This window comes from Genypterus blacodes, unplaced genomic scaffold (genome assembly GCF_046128005.1).
Source record: "Genypterus blacodes isolate CSIRO-AG114 ecotype Tasmania unplaced genomic scaffold, CSIRO-AGI_Gbla_v1 ptg000039l_1, whole genome shotgun sequence".
NCBI classification, from domain to species: Eukaryota; Metazoa; Chordata; class Actinopteri; order Ophidiiformes; family Ophidiidae; genus Genypterus; species Genypterus blacodes.
In genome coordinates this window covers 3,806,533-3,825,078 of record NW_027466852.1, presented here as the reverse complement: position 1 = coordinate 3,825,078, position 18,546 = coordinate 3,806,533, and the positions used below count along the sequence as shown (strand labels likewise).

At 39.1% G+C, this 18,546-nt stretch overlaps 1 protein-coding gene across 1 annotated transcript in view; it reads right to left on the bottom strand.

Annotated features, from left to right (window-relative positions):
• Positions 1 to 288: 288 nt before the first annotated feature.
• sorcs3a (sortilin related VPS10 domain containing receptor 3a) overlaps positions 289 to 18,546 on the bottom strand; it is a 177,264-nt gene continuing 159,006 nt past the window's right edge. Inside the window, exons 21-27 of the mRNA XM_076147969.1 lie at positions 17,882 to 18,005; positions 16,275 to 16,387; positions 5,993 to 6,124; positions 5,817 to 5,916; positions 2,833 to 2,938; positions 1,883 to 2,043; positions 289 to 347 (exon numbers count right to left, since the gene is read on the bottom strand). Coding sequence (XP_076004084.1) covers positions 289 to 347; positions 1,883 to 2,043; positions 2,833 to 2,938; positions 5,817 to 5,916; positions 5,993 to 6,124; positions 16,275 to 16,387; positions 17,882 to 18,005 — 795 coding nt within the window. The remainder of the gene's footprint in view (positions 348 to 1,882; positions 2,044 to 2,832; positions 2,939 to 5,816; positions 5,917 to 5,992; positions 6,125 to 16,274; positions 16,388 to 17,881; positions 18,006 to 18,546) is intronic.

The following is an 18,546-nucleotide window of genomic DNA, read 5'->3' as shown; positions in this document are numbered from 1 at the left end:
GAGCTCTTCAGAGGTCTAGACCAAGATTTTTCACTCTGCAAATGAATGTGATTATGTAGCTTATACATCCACAAAACAGATTAAGTTCTGCCAATAATTACAATGATTTCATAGGGAAAAACTGCTGGATGGATGTTGGTGATCTAGACATCCGTTTGAGTCTTTATAAATGAGTTTTCTTAAAAAACTATTAACATCAGTTGTGTTTGAGAAATACAAAACAGAAAAAATAACCCCCAGCATGGTAGTATGGGTTTTCTATACATGAACTGCTGTGGTTCCTCAGCTTTACACACTGGTACAGTTTGGAATCTCCCTTGTGCTCTCACAGGCATTTCCGACTCCCCCTGAGCAGGAAAAGAAAAAGAAAAAGGCTCAGGAACAGTGTGTTTGTCAATTGCCACTGCTTTAATGCTACAAGATACTTGGTATCACTTTGTATTTATACTCAGCAATAGAACACTTATTTCTGCATTAAGGTTTCTGAAAACAAAAAGGAAATAATCTGGGGAGAAAAAAAGACAATTATTATACAACCTAGAGGGGTGGATTCAGGCTAGACTGACAGTGTTGCATTTTCACAGAAATTACCTAAATGAGATCATTTAGCACATGTGTGATTATTTAATTAGCCAGACTATTTTGACCCTATTTTTGTACTACCAAGCACAAGCCTCATTTGTTGCGTAATTTGTGTGTCTGTCTAACCAGATGTGAAGACTGGTAAAGTCACACGCTGACATAAAAAAAACTTTGATAATGTTGAGCTTATGGCTCAATTACAGTATTACACTTTAAGAATGGGAGAAATGTTAGCAAAGTTGTCAGTCCAATATGATTCGATATGGATTTCCTACGCGTTACTTTTTTTTACTACTACATTCTTAAAGATAATTTTATGCCATGTAAGAAGAGCATGGCCAATCCCCTGTTGTTTGTGTCATTTTTAGTAGTGGTAGCGTTGTTGCCAGATAGTGAAGCCATTTGTCATGTCTCGCCATGTTATAGTTAAACTTTAGTTCATGTTCAGTGTTCAAGTCATGTCCTTAAATCAAAGTCACGCCATCTTATAGATTAGTTCATGTTCAGTGTTTGATTTCTTGTCCTTGTCTAACGTTATGTTAAGTACCGTCACTGTGTCTTCTACGATCACTATGTCTTGTGATCGTCTGCCACACCCTTGATTGTTGTCACCTGTGTCACATTACCTCATGTATAAGTAGTTCATGTCTCCCCTTGTCCTGTGCCATTTTGTTTTGCAATGGCTTGCCAAGTCATGTTAAGTTGAGTGTTAAGTCCAAGTATCATGTCAAGTCTAGTTTTTAGCCTCATGCACATTTTTGTAAAGCCTTGTTTATTAAGAGTAAAGGATTTTGTTATTTGAACCCCTTCGCGAGTCTTGCATTTGGATTGTGCGCTTTTTGTGCTGTGGCACCCTGACACCATTAGGTTGCTGACCTTAGATGAAACCCAAAAACCACATGCATGTTTATTTTATTTATAATTCATACTTCTCAGTACTGCAGTTTTTGCTGGAGTTTATTCCTGGGCATAAATGATCTACAGTGTGTATCTTTCTGTAGATCTATTCTCGTCTAGTTAAATTCAATGGCCAAAGTTTACCTACGGAGTAAATCTTAGACCCTTTACTCCATTTTAGAAGCAGTGCTTTACTCTGAAAATACCCTCTGAATTTGATTTATGAGAGACAAGATCACAAGACTGAAATATATATTTAATACCTTTCTCAGGTTTTGCAATACAATGGAAGCTGTTTCCAGTCTGACATTTGTTCAATCAATTATATGTACATTATATATACATTTTCCACAGATTTTCAACTAGAATATTTACTTGGACTTTATGGAAGTGCTTGACTTACGTTTGACCCTGGCATCCAGTTCCTTTTCCATGAGTTCTTTGGATGTGGGGAACTCACTCAGAGTGATTTTAGGCATGCTGTCACCCTGGCCCACTGAGCCAATCATCTCCTGCTCCTTCTCCTGGTTCACCTCAGCATAAATGTTAATCCAAGGTATTTTTCTTTAGAGTAAAAAAAGAGTAGGAGTGTTCATTGTTAAATGATATGAAGCCTTTTCTAGTTCCTTCATTGATTGTAAATCGTGTGACTATTACGTGCCCTCTATTAACATGGACGGGCATAGAAAAAACTCAAATTCACAAGATGGTGTATGCATTCTAAACCATTTTGTCTTACACCTTTTCAATTATCGAGGGGACATTAACATATGCCTTAAATAGGTATCAGTACAGAAAACATTTTGTGTGCGTGGTGCTAGCACAGGAGTGAGGACTTTTCAAGTCATCTCGACTCTAACCTTGGGAACTAATTCATATCCATACAATACATTTAAATCTACGCACATCTATATTTATTATACCCAATACACAACTTTATTTAGTTGCTATCTAATTTATTTCCAATTACTATTCATTTTTGTTATTAATTGTTCTGTTTTGTCAACTGTGAGATTTCGTTTAAAATGCATCCCCTTCAGACTAATGAGAAAATTTCATATCCATAATTAATGACAGCTTTTCCATTTGCCTCAGACTTTTCAAGAGAATCATTTTGTGTATGAGTAAATTATTTAGCATATAACAGCCAAAGCACAGCAACAGAATATTAAACAATTTAACAGCTGTTTTCTGAGCATTTTATCACTGATTGGTGTGTATGCATGGGAATCAAGCAGAAATATGTTTGCAACCTCTGGGATATAAATTTAATTTCACAATACATTGAATGAATAATGAATGATATATAGTCAAATACTATAGTAGTAGGTAAGGTAACTCAAAGTTGTTTACCTCTTGAACTTGTAGATGAGAAACACTGCTAGGCCAAGAAACACCACAGACAGCAGCATGACCATAGCCGAACTGCTGTGTCTCGGGTTGGAGTCCACCAAGGGTGCTGCGGAAAATACAACATTATAACAAAGCTGAGTTTAGCACCAGTGTAACTGAAATAGGCAATTTGCAAAATAAAGTCTACTTTTGTCGTTTCAAATACAAATTGGATTTTGTCTTGTTTTTTTTTTAACTGCACTAGCTTATGAATGCATTCCTGTTTATTATGGGTACATGTGATATTGTGATATCACATTATGTAAACATTTCTGATATCTTAAATGTTTAAAGTTGCAGCAGCATGTAATTACCATTCCGATCACTTGCTCCAAAGTAGGCGCCAGTTGCAAGTGATTCAAACATTTCAGGTGGATTTTAAATGGTTAAATGCACCTATATTTACCTTAAACACCACACAAAAATTGTGGCACCCGATATGACTAATGTCACAGTATATGGTTTTGCTTATGAGGCCTGTTAGACTGCCTGTTAAATTATTCTCCTGACATCAACAGCGAATTATAAAGCATTTGCCACCATTTCCGCTCCTCGCCCTTCTGCTCTGAGATGGAGTGGTGTGTGCTCGTGACCTTTCTCAAGCAGCTCGGAGGCTTTTTAGACCTTTTCCTGAGAGGTGAAATATAAAGATGGATGCAGCTGCCCACACCTCCGATGTCATTGCACTGGGCCACAACACGGCATGTCAGAGAGCAGCACGTGCCAGGCTGTTATTGCAGAACACTGAGCTACAGACAACTCAGTGCAGTCTTCCTCCAGAGACCATGTGTCTAATGAAACCTGCCAACCATAGAATGCAGTGTAAGACCTCACCAGCACTATGACACCTCAGAGCAGGGAAGCACAGTTGAGGATTAGCAAGACTGAGCTGATAAAAAGAACATTTCTCTGACGCACTACTATTTTCCATTGACTAGGAGTAACTTATAAAAACAAACAAACAACAAACATGACTAACTACATATAGGGCCACACTCAATGACAAAAATTAAGGTCCATCAGCAAGTTGATGAGCTGGTAAATATGTAAGACACACAGTACTGTACATAAATGGAATATAAATGGACACAACTTTCATTTTAAAAAATGTGGGAGAAAATGAACTATATCCATGGCAACATTGTATTATTAGCATGTAAGTGAACCTTATGTTCTTTACAATCACTTAATATAATGTAAGTGTTCATTATTAGAAAGGAAGTACACAGTTTGTTCTTGTTCTTGATCATTTTACCAGAATCATTCACTCATCATCAGAGAGGAAGTGACATTGTGTCTTGGCAGGTCACTGTGACACGGTTAGTAAGGTAGGCAGGGTTAACAATAGAACAATGGAAAGGCACCCACCCTGATACACTTTCATATAAAAAAACATGTTTGATCTAGGAAGAACTCAGTGTATGTATTCACTGAGACGTCTGACGCATCTCTCCTGTGTGACTGAATAAATGAAGGAGAAACCTAAAACGTCTCCGCAAATTGATATATAGAATTATACTTTAAAAACTGATTGATAAAATATTTATTAATTAAATATATATGTGTGTGGGTGTATGTGAAAAATACAGTTTAAAACATCACACAACACACATGCAAAACAAAACACTGTCCACTGAAATGTCTTGTCTGAAACAGGTCTTCATTTTGGCACTATAGCGTGTTTTATGAAGAGCTCCCCCCGGCATGAAATGAGGAAACACAGTGGTAAACACTAAAAAGGTTGGTAACAGGTGTTCATGAATGAGTGAACATTATTACATGATGCAATTTGCCCATAATGACATATTAAAGCTAGTTTTGGTTAAGGAATTACCTCCATGTGTCTCCATGAATCTGGCATTGATTTATACTTCATAATTGCAGTTGTACATAGTGACGGGTGTTCTTGTCGGGTGTAACTTTCCCACTTATTACACGGAACGGTACATTTCCAAATTTGTATATTTGTACATTTTCCCTATGTTTATATTGCTAATTTAAGGTAATTTATTTTCTACTGATGTCTATTTTTGCTTGCTGCTGTACCAGATATTTCCCCATGTAGGAATAATAAAGGTGTATCTTATCTTATTTCAGACACCTGGAAATTAAACTCTTTGATATCAATGCAAATGTCAACAGTTTGGTTTACTTCTCTGACAATTAAAAATTCAGGCACAATTCAAATGTGCCCTTACATTTCACACTGTTATTTTTCAAGGTCTAAGTAATCAACATAATTACACTCAGTGTAAGTCTCATTTTTTGGTTGGGTGGCTGTAAAAGAAATTTAACAGATGTTCGGCACGCATAAGAGATCCCTCTTCTCTAGGAGTTCTCTTTTAATGAAATCCCTCCCATACTCCCCAGTGCTGTTTGCCTTGAAATGTGGGGGACTAAGGTGAGTTTTAATAGATGGAAATAGAAATATTATATCCAAGAGTGTAATTAAATTACCAATGTGAATCAGCAGTACAGTTATTAACTGAATGGTGATATTGAAAAAAGATGGAACTGATGTTTCCTTCACACTCTTGTGTAAACTGTTTAACTAAGCTATTTTGACTGAAGACGTTTTGCAGTTCATCTGCTTCTGAAAGTGTTCTTCTACAGCACGGCAGCAAGTAACAACATGTATCCTTATGTTGCAGACATGCTTACACTGGGCAGTTAGACTCACTGTGGGATGCAGACATAGATGAGGTCAGATACTATCTGTTCTCTCATTACATCACTGCAAATGTAGTTGGCTGGTGATTTTGGAGAATTATTGGTGCTGTGATGTTAAAGTGCCATTATAAACATTAGACAAGTGACCCTTCTACCCTTTACATGAGCAGTATCTCCAGTTTGACATAGCATTACCTTGACAAGAACTGAACTGACAAAACCCTTTGAAACATTTCTTCATTAAATAATTCAATCTAATGCATGAGATGACTTACCCAGTGTTAACTGTGTGTTGTACACAATCACCCTAGCACCTGGCTTGAATTCAAATTCCACCAAATTTTGGTTCAGTGCAGTGACGATGACATCCGATACCTAAACAGACACAGGTAACTCAGTATAAGTGACTTGTTTCAAGAATGATGTAAAATTCAGTCATGCTTTGTCATACCCGCTCTAGCTCCTCCTCACTCTTTTTCTTGCCCTCTGATTGGTTCTTGTGAGGTAAAAGGAAGAGCTCAGCAGCTGTGGGAACACCTGGAAACACAGCTACCAACAGCTGCTCCTCTGGGAAGTCAGATACCTGGTAAGTCAGAATTATGAAATATCTTTAAGCATACTTTAACAGTTGTATTTGACAATGTATCTGTTTGTTTGTTTTCTGTATGCCACTACAACGATAAATAGACGATATAGAATCCCACCCAACCCATTTACAATGAATATTTGCAACCAACACAGCTGAAAGGATGGATTTGCGCCATAGTATATCTTTTAAGATATTGCAGGAGACCTTGATGTTCAATAAAATGTTACTTTAAAAACTAGAGAGAGAACTGAGGTATCTTTTCATTGAAGACGATTTCCTTAGCTAAGTGGTTGTCTTCACTTGGCACTTAAAATGAGAAAAGAGAAGTTAGTGTTGTTCTGGTATGCTATAACTTTTATATAGGAATAACCTTCAACACATTCAGAGTAATGTTAAAACATACACAACTACAGCAAACATAGCAGTCCACATCAGTCAGAATCAGAAAACATTTATTGTCCAAGAATGCTCTCACAGACAGGGAATTTGTTTTCAGCAGTTCTCTGGTATTTACAGTACATATTTACAATCAATGCAAACCAACTGAACTGATCTATAACCAAGCCAACACGGTACAACAAAAAATTTTTTTAAACGATATTAACCTTTTAATTTTACGTTTCGGTCAGAAGTTCTGAAAGGTCAAAATCTAAGATTTTTTCGCACAGAGAACCTGCTGGTGAATTATACAGTAGGGTTTGGTAGCGTGGCCTCCTTCTTCGCGGACTTTATTTCAGATCAGTGTTGCTAAGCTACTTAGCTCAACAGCCATGGCAGACATGCCTCGGTAATAATCATTATCATAAACAGCTGAACAAACAGAAACGGATAAATCTGTTCCCCTTGTTAGGCCTTTCAGGCATTGGAGGTCAAGCAGCTCTTCTGTGTCATCATCAATCCCTCTAAAAAAAACCAGTAACTGGGCTGTGCTTTTACAGCAGGCTAACAGAAAAAAAATCCAAATCCACTCCCCTGTCCCCTAGTAGTCTTGTAATATCTGCTAGTGCTTCAGTTCTTCGTGCTACAGTGTTTCGAGCCAGGCAAACATTAGCAAACTCTTGCTTCCTGTCAGGGGAAATGTTGTCTACCATTAGCATTAGCAGGTTTGCCTGGTTACGTCTCTATACATAAAATTCCTTATATACAGCAACAGTCTCTTGTGCAAATTTCAGTTTTCAGTGAAAAAATATTGCAAATATGGAAAATTTCCATATCTCCTGGAAGCGGCGGCCCCCTCTTTCTATCTACCTATGCCATGGCAGAAATTACCTGGAAGATGTCACAGCATTACAGTGGTGCTGCCACCATGATCTGAAAAGAGAAATTGAAGTGTATGATTCGGATTTACAGTGCCAGCAGGCCATGAATAATACAATATAAGATGGAGGCCCGTATAAAATCTGACATAATGCCGTGATTGGCCCCCGGGCTGGACATTGGACAACACATAACGGCAGCTGTATTAATTCCAATCCTGGAGGAGAATCGACGTCACAGCATGGCACTACCATTCTGTGCGCATGCTGTAATAGACTTTTCTGTGTGATAAGTTCATTCCCTCACTCGGTCTGTCCGTTTTTCAATCTTTGTGTATCCAGAGTGCGTTGGTGACCATGTAAGCTTTTAACAATGCCTCACATTACTCTTTAATGCCGCTTTATTACGCTAAATCAGGGGTCTCCAACGCGTCTCTTGCGAGCTACAAGTAGCTCGTCACCCATTTCTGAGTAGCTCGCTAAAGGTTCAAAGAATACATTCGATAACACAAAGTCACTTGGTAAACGTAGTAAAAATAGTAAAATCAGTAGTAACACTGTTTTGTTTTCTATGAGATTAATATGATTATTGGTGTGAGCTTGACACTGAAAATGTATACAAAAAAAACCTCATGCTGCTGAATTTATGATATTTTTGATACAAATTGTGAGTGTTGGATATCAACATTTTGCAAATGTTCACACAAAAGCCGCTTATTTAGCTGGTTTCAGGTGGAGAATCAGCCATGTGAATACATGTTACTACTAATGTAAAACATGAGTAGCTCTCGGACACTTTTATTGTGTCAACATCGACTTTACTTAATTTATATACTGTGCTAGTCATAATAGCAAAGGGCAGTGGTTCCCAAACATTTTCTGCAGGGCTCCTCTTTTGTAGATAAGAAAATCTTCGCGCCCCCCCGACGCGCACGTGCACACGCACGCACGCACACACACGCGTCTTCAGCTTGCAGACTCCACTCCACATTTTAATCATTGCAATTTATAAAACTGCAACTTATTATTTAACAAAACATATAAAAAATAATAGTGACAAATCACATTTACAGTGGAAGTCTAACGGTGTAATATTGTGTAATTTTTACTGTGTAACAGCATTTCCGCTTTCATCATATTTTCTCTCTTGTAGTATACCTCTGCGCCTCCCCCACTTTGGGAAGCACTGGCATAGGGAATTGTTGAAGTCAGTAGCGTAACACAACGACTGCCGTCTGTCTAGCCTGGTCACGTGACCTGCCACTTGTTGAAGTGTGGAATGCCCTGACCCTTTGTGGTCATTTGGTAGTATGATGTTTAAGCATTTACCAAATACAATACAAGTACAAGTAATTGTAATTGTGCTGTATTGCACATATCACATACTACACAAACACACCCATATATCCATTGTCCCACTAAGAACCACCTCATGTTTGGAATAAACTCATGTTGGAATAAATACCTCATCCGAAGGAGAGTAGTGCTGCATTACTCTGACCGGAAACTTAGGCCAGTTGGGCACAGCCAGACTATAGTCACCCAATCTGTTGTTTACAGCCGCCATACAAAGCTAAGTAATAATCCTTCATTTCTACTGCCTTATACATAATACAGGGGTGGACAGGCTAGGATAGATATTTGTCTAATCTAATGCAGTCTATTACCAAGCCCTGAATCAAATACTATCTTTAAGATTCTTATAATCAATTGTTGCTGAAGGCTAATTCCTCCAAATTAAGATGCACATTGTATAGCTGTTGTGATATTTATGCTAATTTTACACACTATTAAAATATATTTCCTAAAAGTACTGATTGCCTTTCTGGCTTTAAAGCATTTGTTCATAACAAACAAAACGTATGGAGAAAATAAAAACTGGAAAAAATGGTTAGTGTGCTGACTTCATCTCTGCCTTCAAAGTTGATAAAGCAAAACAAATGTATCTGGGTTTTTTTTTTATCGAAAACAGTTTATGAAAGCATAGAAACCAAGGCCTGGTTGATGATCAGTCTTCATTTTAGAGTCTGGAATGTTTTTTGTTGTCCCTGTGGCATGGTGTACAATGGCAAAGTACATAAATTACTAGTCACAATAATCACTGTTTGAATACCAAAGAAGTGAACAAATGATAGCTGTGGCCATGACTTGCAGTGAGAGGATGAGCTGCAAAGGAGGAGATAAAGTGAACAGAATGACAGGAGAGGCAAAAGCTCCTGAAAAAAATCGATACACTCAGACCATGTTTGTTCTCAATGCAATCAGTCAGTTAGTTTTAAAAAGCCGGCTGGTTCCTCAGTGGAGCTGTGTTCAGACAGCATGCTGAAGAAAAAAAAATTGGACGGGGTATAACGAGAGTGGTGCGTGAGCGAAGATGGTTCTTCCTGATGCAGGAAAACTAGAGTTGATTTTGTTTGATATAGATTTCACACCGCTACATGTTGTCCATCTAAATATTCAGATAAATGATAAACAAAAGCATCTTTCGAAAATGTAATGTTCATGTGAGTCCTTATCTTCACTAGAATACACATGGCAATGGTGAAAAACACTGATAGCAATGCTGACATTTGGGCTTCATTCAAGGATGAATATAACAAAATTGTACCAACTCATTCTTGAAATTGCTTGAAAATCGCATGAATATGGTATCTAAGAAATTGCTGGAAATTTCGGGAAAATGTACTGAATGGAAAGCATGTAAATAAAACTGAAATACTGTACTTAAATTGAAAAAAAACACAATGAATTACTGCTATTATCGTATGTTCTGCATGTGAACGTACTTAGTTTGATTTTGGTATACTTTAGGTAAATCTACATGAAATATGCAGTAGATTTTATTACATCTGTTGAATTGAATGTTTGAAATCAGCACAGTTCACATCGCTGACTAGAAAAGTCTTAAAATCTGAAATAATGATGATACAATGAGTACACAATGGGTCCATAATGAGTATATTAAGATTTGGTGGTATAGACTCTGCATTCTTTCCATTATTTGATTTTAAATACATTTCTTGCTATCATTGTAACTCCATGCCAGCTACCAAGTATCCAAATAAACATCCATTCTGACATGAATTCCATCCCTAAAACAGACTACATTCCTACAAATCTGTCATGATGTCATAGTAGTCCTCCTTCATAAAGCAATGCATAGAATCCTGACTTAAACATTGCATTTGCTGAAAACAAAAATGTTTTGTCAGATTTATTAAGCCATCTGCACACGTACCTATATGCAGTTTCTCTTTTAAAAATCACAGTGGTCGTGAAAATGTTTGTACAAAAAGTACAAGTACAAAAACCTCACACAGTTTATGGCCCACTGCGTTCCCATAACTAGCCATGCGGTTAATGCAAAGGATTAATGCAAAGGAATTCCCAAGATGGAAAGCAATTCCAACAATCATGCTGGCTAATGTGGGTTGTGGGTAACAAAATGGATTACATCAGACTTTTGAGCGCTTACCAGCGCAGCACAAGTGACTGTTGTGTCTTTGTGTTTACAGAAACATGGCTCAATGGAAACATCACGGACGCCGCGATGCAGCTGGATGAGCTAACACTCTACTGAGCCTACAGATTAGCGTTGCAATCCAGTAAGCTCCGGCGGCGGCAGCCTGGCTGTTTACATCAACAAATGGTGGTGCTAGGATGTCGTGGTGGTTTCTGTACTCTGCTCACTGCATATTGAGTTTATGACGGTAAAATGCTGACCCTTTTACTGGCCACAGAAGCTAATGGCAATGGTCATTGTTGCAGTCCATGGAGGCTATGAGTGAAGTCTACATCACCATTAGCGAGCAACAGAGCAGCATACAGAGTGGCAAGGAAAAATGTGTCCCGGGACATCAGGCGGCTATATGGGCAGAAGCTCAACAACCACTTCACTAACACCAAAGACGCATGGCGCTTGTGGTGTGCCACAGTGCCCCTCCCCACTACCAGATAAACTTAATGACTTTTATGCACATTTTGAGGTAATCAACATGAGCCAGGCACACAAACTCCCACCATCACTCAGCGATCAGGTAATCCAGCTGTCTGCAGCTGTGGTGAAGAAGGCCTTTGCCAGTGTCAACCCAAGCAAGGCTGCAGGGTCGGACCACATACCTGGGAGAGTTCTAAAAGACTGTGCAGAAGAGTTGAAAGATGTTTTGCAGACATCTTCAACATCTCGCTGAGCCAAGCAGTAGTGCCCACCTGCTTCAAAAGAGCCACCATCATCTCCCATGCCCAAAATAATAAATGCAGCCTGTATTAACATCTTTCTTTCACTCCCATTGTCAACAGATCCACAGAATATGCAATATACACTCCACTCCACCTCACACTCCTTCAGACACATTTGGGAAGGAAGAACACCTACGCCAGGATCCTCTTTATTAGCTTCACCTTAGCCTTTAATACCGTCATACATCAACAGCTGGTGGAGAAGCTGAAGGTGCTGAATGTGGGCACTGGTACCTTCAACTGGGTCCTCCACTTCCTGACGCAGAGGCAGCAAACAGTCAGGTTTGGCAGCCTCACATCAAGACCCATCTCAGTGAGTACAGGCTCACCACAGCGCTGTGTCCTTAGCCCCCTTCTAACCTACAACTGCACTGCAAAATCTTATAACTATCATGTCATTTTTTCAAATTTGCTAATGACACAACAGTGGTGGGTCTCATCTGCAATAACCATGAATCTGCATACAGGATGGAGGTGGAGCAGCTTTCCCTCAACAATGACAAAACTAGGGAGATGGTCATTGACAAACCATCAAGGTCAGCAAAGTAAAGTTCCAATGAGTGCACCAAGCGACCTAACCTCAACCAACATCTTCATCATTAAAAAAAGCCCAACAGCGGCCCCACCCCACTTCTACACGGGCACCATTGAAAGCATTCTGAACTAGAGCCTCACCTAGTTCGGCAACAGCCAACTAATCAGGATAGTGAGGACATCAAGCAAGATCATTGTTCTGTCTGGAAAGAATTACAGGAGCATTGCTACCAGATTCAGCAGAGTACTGAACAGCTTTTTCCTGCAAGCAATCAGGATCATAAACACAATATGCCCCCTCCCTGTACACAAGCTACAACATTGGACTGAAACATGTGCCTTACCTGTACATGCACTTTGTGAATTGAGGTGCTAAATTTATTTTGTGTATTTATTATATTTATGATTTTACTGTATTATTTTTAGGACATTCTTAGATAAATGTATTCTTTCATTCTTTCTTGTTGCACTGCTGAGCTGGGAGAAACAGCTGTTTGTTCTTTTTATGTATGCAAACACACAATGAGAATGACAATAAACTAAATCCTGAATCTTGAGAAAAACATTTGTCAGCCATAGCAGCAGAATTAACATAAAAAAGGGGGAATTGGAAATTAGTTAATTGGTAGAATGCTGTTGCTGCTGTTACTGTGTATTAATACAACTTTAATCAATAATTAATAATTTAGTGTATTGTTCTGTGATCTCTTTAACAGATGCAGCATTACTTCTTCCTTGATTTGTGCGGTATGTGGGGATATGGACAATCATTTCAGATCTCTTAGGATTCAGGAGTATTTGTTTTCTGATATAACACAGGAGTATTTCAGCTGCTCTGTGAGCCTTTGGCAACAGATGTGGGAGTGCATGGTGAGCAGATTTAACTGATCTATATGTCAACAATAAAACTAAAAGCAAATCAGAGATTTTAATGTGATTCCTCTGATGAGCAAATGTATCTGTTATATTTACGTACCAGAAGTATTGGGGCCAATATACGCATGGGCCGGAATGACAATTAATATGTTTGCTCTTTAAGTAAATTTAAATTATTTGAGCCAAAGAAATTTTTGGATTGGAAAAATAAACACTCATATCTACACTGTGTGGATGTTTGTTCTGTCATAGAGGCTCTGTGTTAGTGATTCTACTCATAAGTAATTACACAGCATCAACATTTCAGTGAAATCTGGCTTTATTCACTGCTGGTCCACTGGTGTTTCCAGATCCTCTTAGTCTAAAGGGGGGGAAAGCTGGGTCAGAATATCCCGACATATCAGTGATGAGCTCATTTAAACATGACCCCATGCTAGAACCAAGCCAGCATTATGCTGCCTTATACTGCATGTGGGAATGGGTCTCCTAAATGTGCGTACACATACATTAGATGAAAGCTGCTGAAACGTTTGCATAGAGGGTGGTTTATGCAAGTTTCAAGCCACAATGGTTAGAAATGACGAGGAGTATTGCAAAGCTTGTTGCCAGGCCCTTTCACATAGACCTAGTATAAGCACACCTCCTGGGTGGAAAAGTGTCAGGAAAAGAGCCAGCCAGCACTGGAGATAAGGAGGCATCTTCATATTCATCATTCATAGTCACTGAGTTTACTCCCCTGGCTTCACGGACTCCCACCTCAATCTTAAGTGGTAGTTCTTTTGCCCTAATGGTAATTGTTGTAAAGTCTCCCCTTACTTTTAGGAGGCCACCAGGGAACCCTCTTGTAGCTGCTGGGGCCCAATATAAATCAGAAATATTTGTTGCATTGCAATATGGCGTGCAGTGTATTTGACATGTCTTATTGAGTAATTTTAGGCCTGTAAAACCCTGATGAAATGTAAGAGCAGGGCATGTGAATATAGACAGAGAGGAATTAGCTAACCTCCATTGAATTTTCACTCAGCACCAGCAGAGACAGTGGCACTGAAAACAGAATGGGTGAAGAGTGCAAAGTAATGATTCACGGGATTCAGTGACATGCTACACAGTGAGGCACGTCAGTTAAATGGACGTTGAATTTAATTGCAGATTGTTACTTCTCTCAACTCCTTTTTTATTGTTTACGTTGTTAACCATGTTGAAGGCCATCACTTCAGGAATACCAGCTGTCTGACGGAGAAATTCTCAACCATGACAAAATACAGGGGGCAATAACTCTTCTTGTCAGCATTGGGACAACATTTGTGTCAGCTTCAACAACCCTAGGATACATAAATTGTCGGTTTAAATAGATAGGCCAGGACCAGGCAGGCATCAAACTGTAACAGGATAATCTGAAAAGATGAAAAAGAACAAATATGACACATCAACCATATTGCTGCCTTTACCGACTGTTTCATTTCTATACTATAATCCTAGTGCTGTTGTCATTAGTAACCCCTTTTTGCCCCCTTTGGGTGGCAAAAGAGGGCAAATCATCCATCACTCAATATTCACTCATCCATTCATGCAGAGAGTTCAGTGAGCCAGATCTTCTGCCGCAGTTCAGGAGCCAAAGCACTAGTCACAATTTCAGAGAGCCTGGTGCAGCCCGTGTCTTCCCTGACTCTTCCATGCACCATTCCTATTACCAAAGTTAAACTGCCATTCTCTAACATTCACCTTTGCTGCTTTTAATGTATCATGAGAAACGTTTTTGTCCCCCCCTCCTCCCCACCCACGCCTGTTGGGTCACCGTTAGGCCAGCCACAGCAGATTTACAGAGGCATTGAGGATCCAAGATACGCAAAAAGACGCAAAAGAGCCTCTTTACATTTCATGCAAATCTGTTCAAATGAAAAATGTCACGCTCATCCATTTCCCTGAGGCTTAATGGTAGAAGTATAGTTCCTACATTGTTGGGTATGCCCTCAATTCCTACCCAGTAATGTGTCTGATCAGACGCCCAAACCACCTCGCTGGCTCCTTGCAGTGTGGCAGTGATTCTACTCCCCTCTGGAGCTCATCACCATGTCCCTAAGAGTGAGTTGTAACACCTCACAGAGGAAAATCATTGTGGTCATTTGTAGCAATGACTCAGATAATGACCATTGGTGATGGCTGGACTGTATCAGTGTACACGTCATGATATTTTTTGCATTACATGTGTATCGTGGATCAGTTCTTGTTCTACAGTCTTTTAGTACTGTTGCCTCACAGCAAGAAGGTGCTGGGTCAAATTCCCAGTTGGAGGTAGCATTGATGGTGGTAGTGTCCTCCCACCATAAAGAAAAAGACACATGTCAAATGTCTCTTATCAGTGGAAAGTTTGTCCACTGCTCATGTAATTGCTCCTGCCAGTGCCCTTGACAAAGACACTTGAATGTCAATCTGGCATTGGTCCCCGGGCACTGGACTGTGGCCGCCCACTGCTCCTCAGAGGCGCTAAATGCCCAGAACAAATTTTGCTGTGTGTAGAAAAAAAACATTACAATGACAACTAAAATCCTTTTCTAGTGAAGTAATGTCAATATGAATAAAATATCATGCCATTACACATTTCAGGGCAAAATCAATCAGCTCAAAAAGCATTTGCATGACTCCGGGTTTTTTAGGGTTATTCATGAGATCACAAGCAAAGATTTTAATGTTTCTCCAGAAGTGCCCACTCGCAGCTCCAATATGTTGCTTAGATGACCAAAAGCACAGCACCACCAACAGCAGCCTGCTATTCATGAGCTGTGAAGGGGGGGATGAGTAGCTCTCAATAGTGGTGAGTGAGCTTCCCACACACAGTGAGAGCACTTGCACCCCTCCTACGTTCAAGTGCACTCGCACTTTAAAACCCACACACACATGCATTCAAACTTTTACAGTGTCGGGTCCCTGAGCAAGAGTGCCCCACCAAATCTCCATGCTATTTTTATTGGTGAATTTTGGAAATTAACAGTAAATGCTCATCAAGTCATCTTGGGAGCGAGGGAAGGCAATGGCTTCTTCACACCTGTGTGATGAATCACTGGGTGGCAGCTTGTGATCGCTTGCCGCAACAGTAAGCCTGGTTCATTGAGTTCAGCAAAAGGTACGAAGGGTAGAAAATAGTGTGGTGAGAAAAGGAATAAGAGATGAAAAGACAGAAAGAAAAGAAGAGTGGAAAGAAGGTGGGAGGGAGAAGGACAGAGAAAATGAAAATCACTCACTTGGAGCAATGCCTTCTTAATTACTCTCCCCATATCTTGTCTCCACTCGGGGATGTCCGGGTTGAACTCGTCGAGATTAGGTGAGAAAGATAAAAGTAGAGATTTGAAGAATTCTGTTGGGTAGAATCGGGGAAGAATTACAGATTAACTCAGCTCGGTGCAGGGGCATTATTCTCAGGACCAACTGTCATTGTGCTCCCGTTGAGTTTCAGGTCATCAATATTTGATGAAGAAAAACAGGTTTTCTCATAGTGTCTTCTTTTCCCCACCTGTTTAACCAGCAATATTAAATCTTGCACGTATTTTTGGCTTGCTATGTATGCTTATAACACATTACAGAAACACAGCAAAGCTCACAATTGTTGTAGACCCCTTCACCATGAGATTCGATGTGTTGAAAGGAAAAACATTATCACAATAAATGATAATTCAGTTTAAAGCCAAGCTACCGTTACACGCAGACCCCACCCCTTTGAGACAGTACTGTCCCAGATCAATATTAATTCCAAATTATCAAAAATTACCAAGAAATAAAAGAGACTCTTTCGAAACGAGCAAAACAGGCTGACGCACAGAAAAAACAACCAAATCAAACCAAAACCAATCACTTCGAGTGAATATTGCTCTTCCCACCTCTGATAATGGTGATTTCTTTCAGCATTTCATCCAATGGTAGAGCTTCTAAGCTCTCAATGGATCTTGTTAATGCCAATCAGGCATTTTTTGCCGGAAATATGATGTCAGGCAGTGAGTGACTAAGTTTAAAGGATGGGTGGTCAGGGCCGTCTGGAGCCTGAGTGAAGTAAGTCATGGAGTAGAGACTGTTGTCCCCAAAAAGGTAACATAGAATGTAAGGTTTTTAGCTTTGTTTCAGTAAATATATGAATTGTAAAACTTATTTTAGCCCAAAGAAAATCACACACTTAAGAAAAACCTTCAGTAAAATATGTTTCACTGGGCCTACATGGCTCATATTTGGTACAGATTCAGACAGGAGGGATCACAAATGCATCGTTTCTAGTTGCTCTATGAATCCTGTGGAAATGAGCATTGATATAAAAGTACACAAACTGCATGTTTGTTTATTGAAAATACAGGTGGATTTTTACCTGTATTTTCATTTATAATGCTTTATTTTCTACTCTTTCAACACATGGAATCTCATGGTGAAGTTGTGTAGAACAATTTTGAGCTTTGGTGTGTTTCTTTAATGTGTTTATGGAGAGCTGTATGCATAAATAACAAGACAAAAACAAAGGCGAGATTTAACATTGCTGCTTTAACAGATATATTTTGTTCCATATGCACTTCTAAATATGTACATTAATGAACATAATTTAAATTCCATGCATCAACACAATACTGGTATTAAATCATTGCATTTTAAAAACACTTGCTGCTGGAAAACCTCATAATCTGTAGTTGTTAGAACGAAAATGCAAGGGCAAGAGATGCTTTAGTAGTGTTTTGAAGTACTTTAAGTAGCTATTTTGAATTGAAACATCACCATTCAAAATCTTTGTAATTAAAGATGTCAAAGGTACACACGTGTTGCCAGTTGTATGCGGGAGTGCAAAGTTCTAGGACAGTAAATTATTGGGACCAACCTCGGACTGCTATGGTCTTGCTATCTTGCAGTATGGTGTTGGCTGCAGACACTTGGACCGTTATGGTGTATATACCCTCATTGGCGAAGGTATATGAAATACTCCCATCTAATGTTATTACGGGCTGCAAGCACAAATTACAAACAATGTCAGATGTCAGATTTGGAGGACCTTTTTAATTGTGTGAAATGACTGTAAATATGTGCAAATTAATTTAGGGTACTAGTTATTTCATAAAGGTTATAAATGTATATTCTTCAAACTACAACACTTTAATTATACACTTGTTATCTGTTTTCTAAACTAGGGGCCAGATTACCAAGCATTTCAATAGACATAGAAGAATACTGTCTGTCCTTAGTTACTGGTTTGTGCGCGAAGAACAGCTGCATCTGTAAAATGTTCGTGTTTGGGTTAATGCACATGCATTTTAGGGTGTGCTGATATGAAGCTGCAAAAACATGGCAGGAGAGAATAGATATGATTACATATGGCTCAATACAGCTGATTTATCATGGCTGGTCACTGCTGCAGTAAAGGTCTATGATTTACTGACTTTGAAATGCACGTGTTAAAAGCTTGATTGTAGGTCAAATTTAGTCGAGGACTTTACTTAATTATTGAATGATATATGACAAGCACATTACAGATGGTACTTTAAGGTA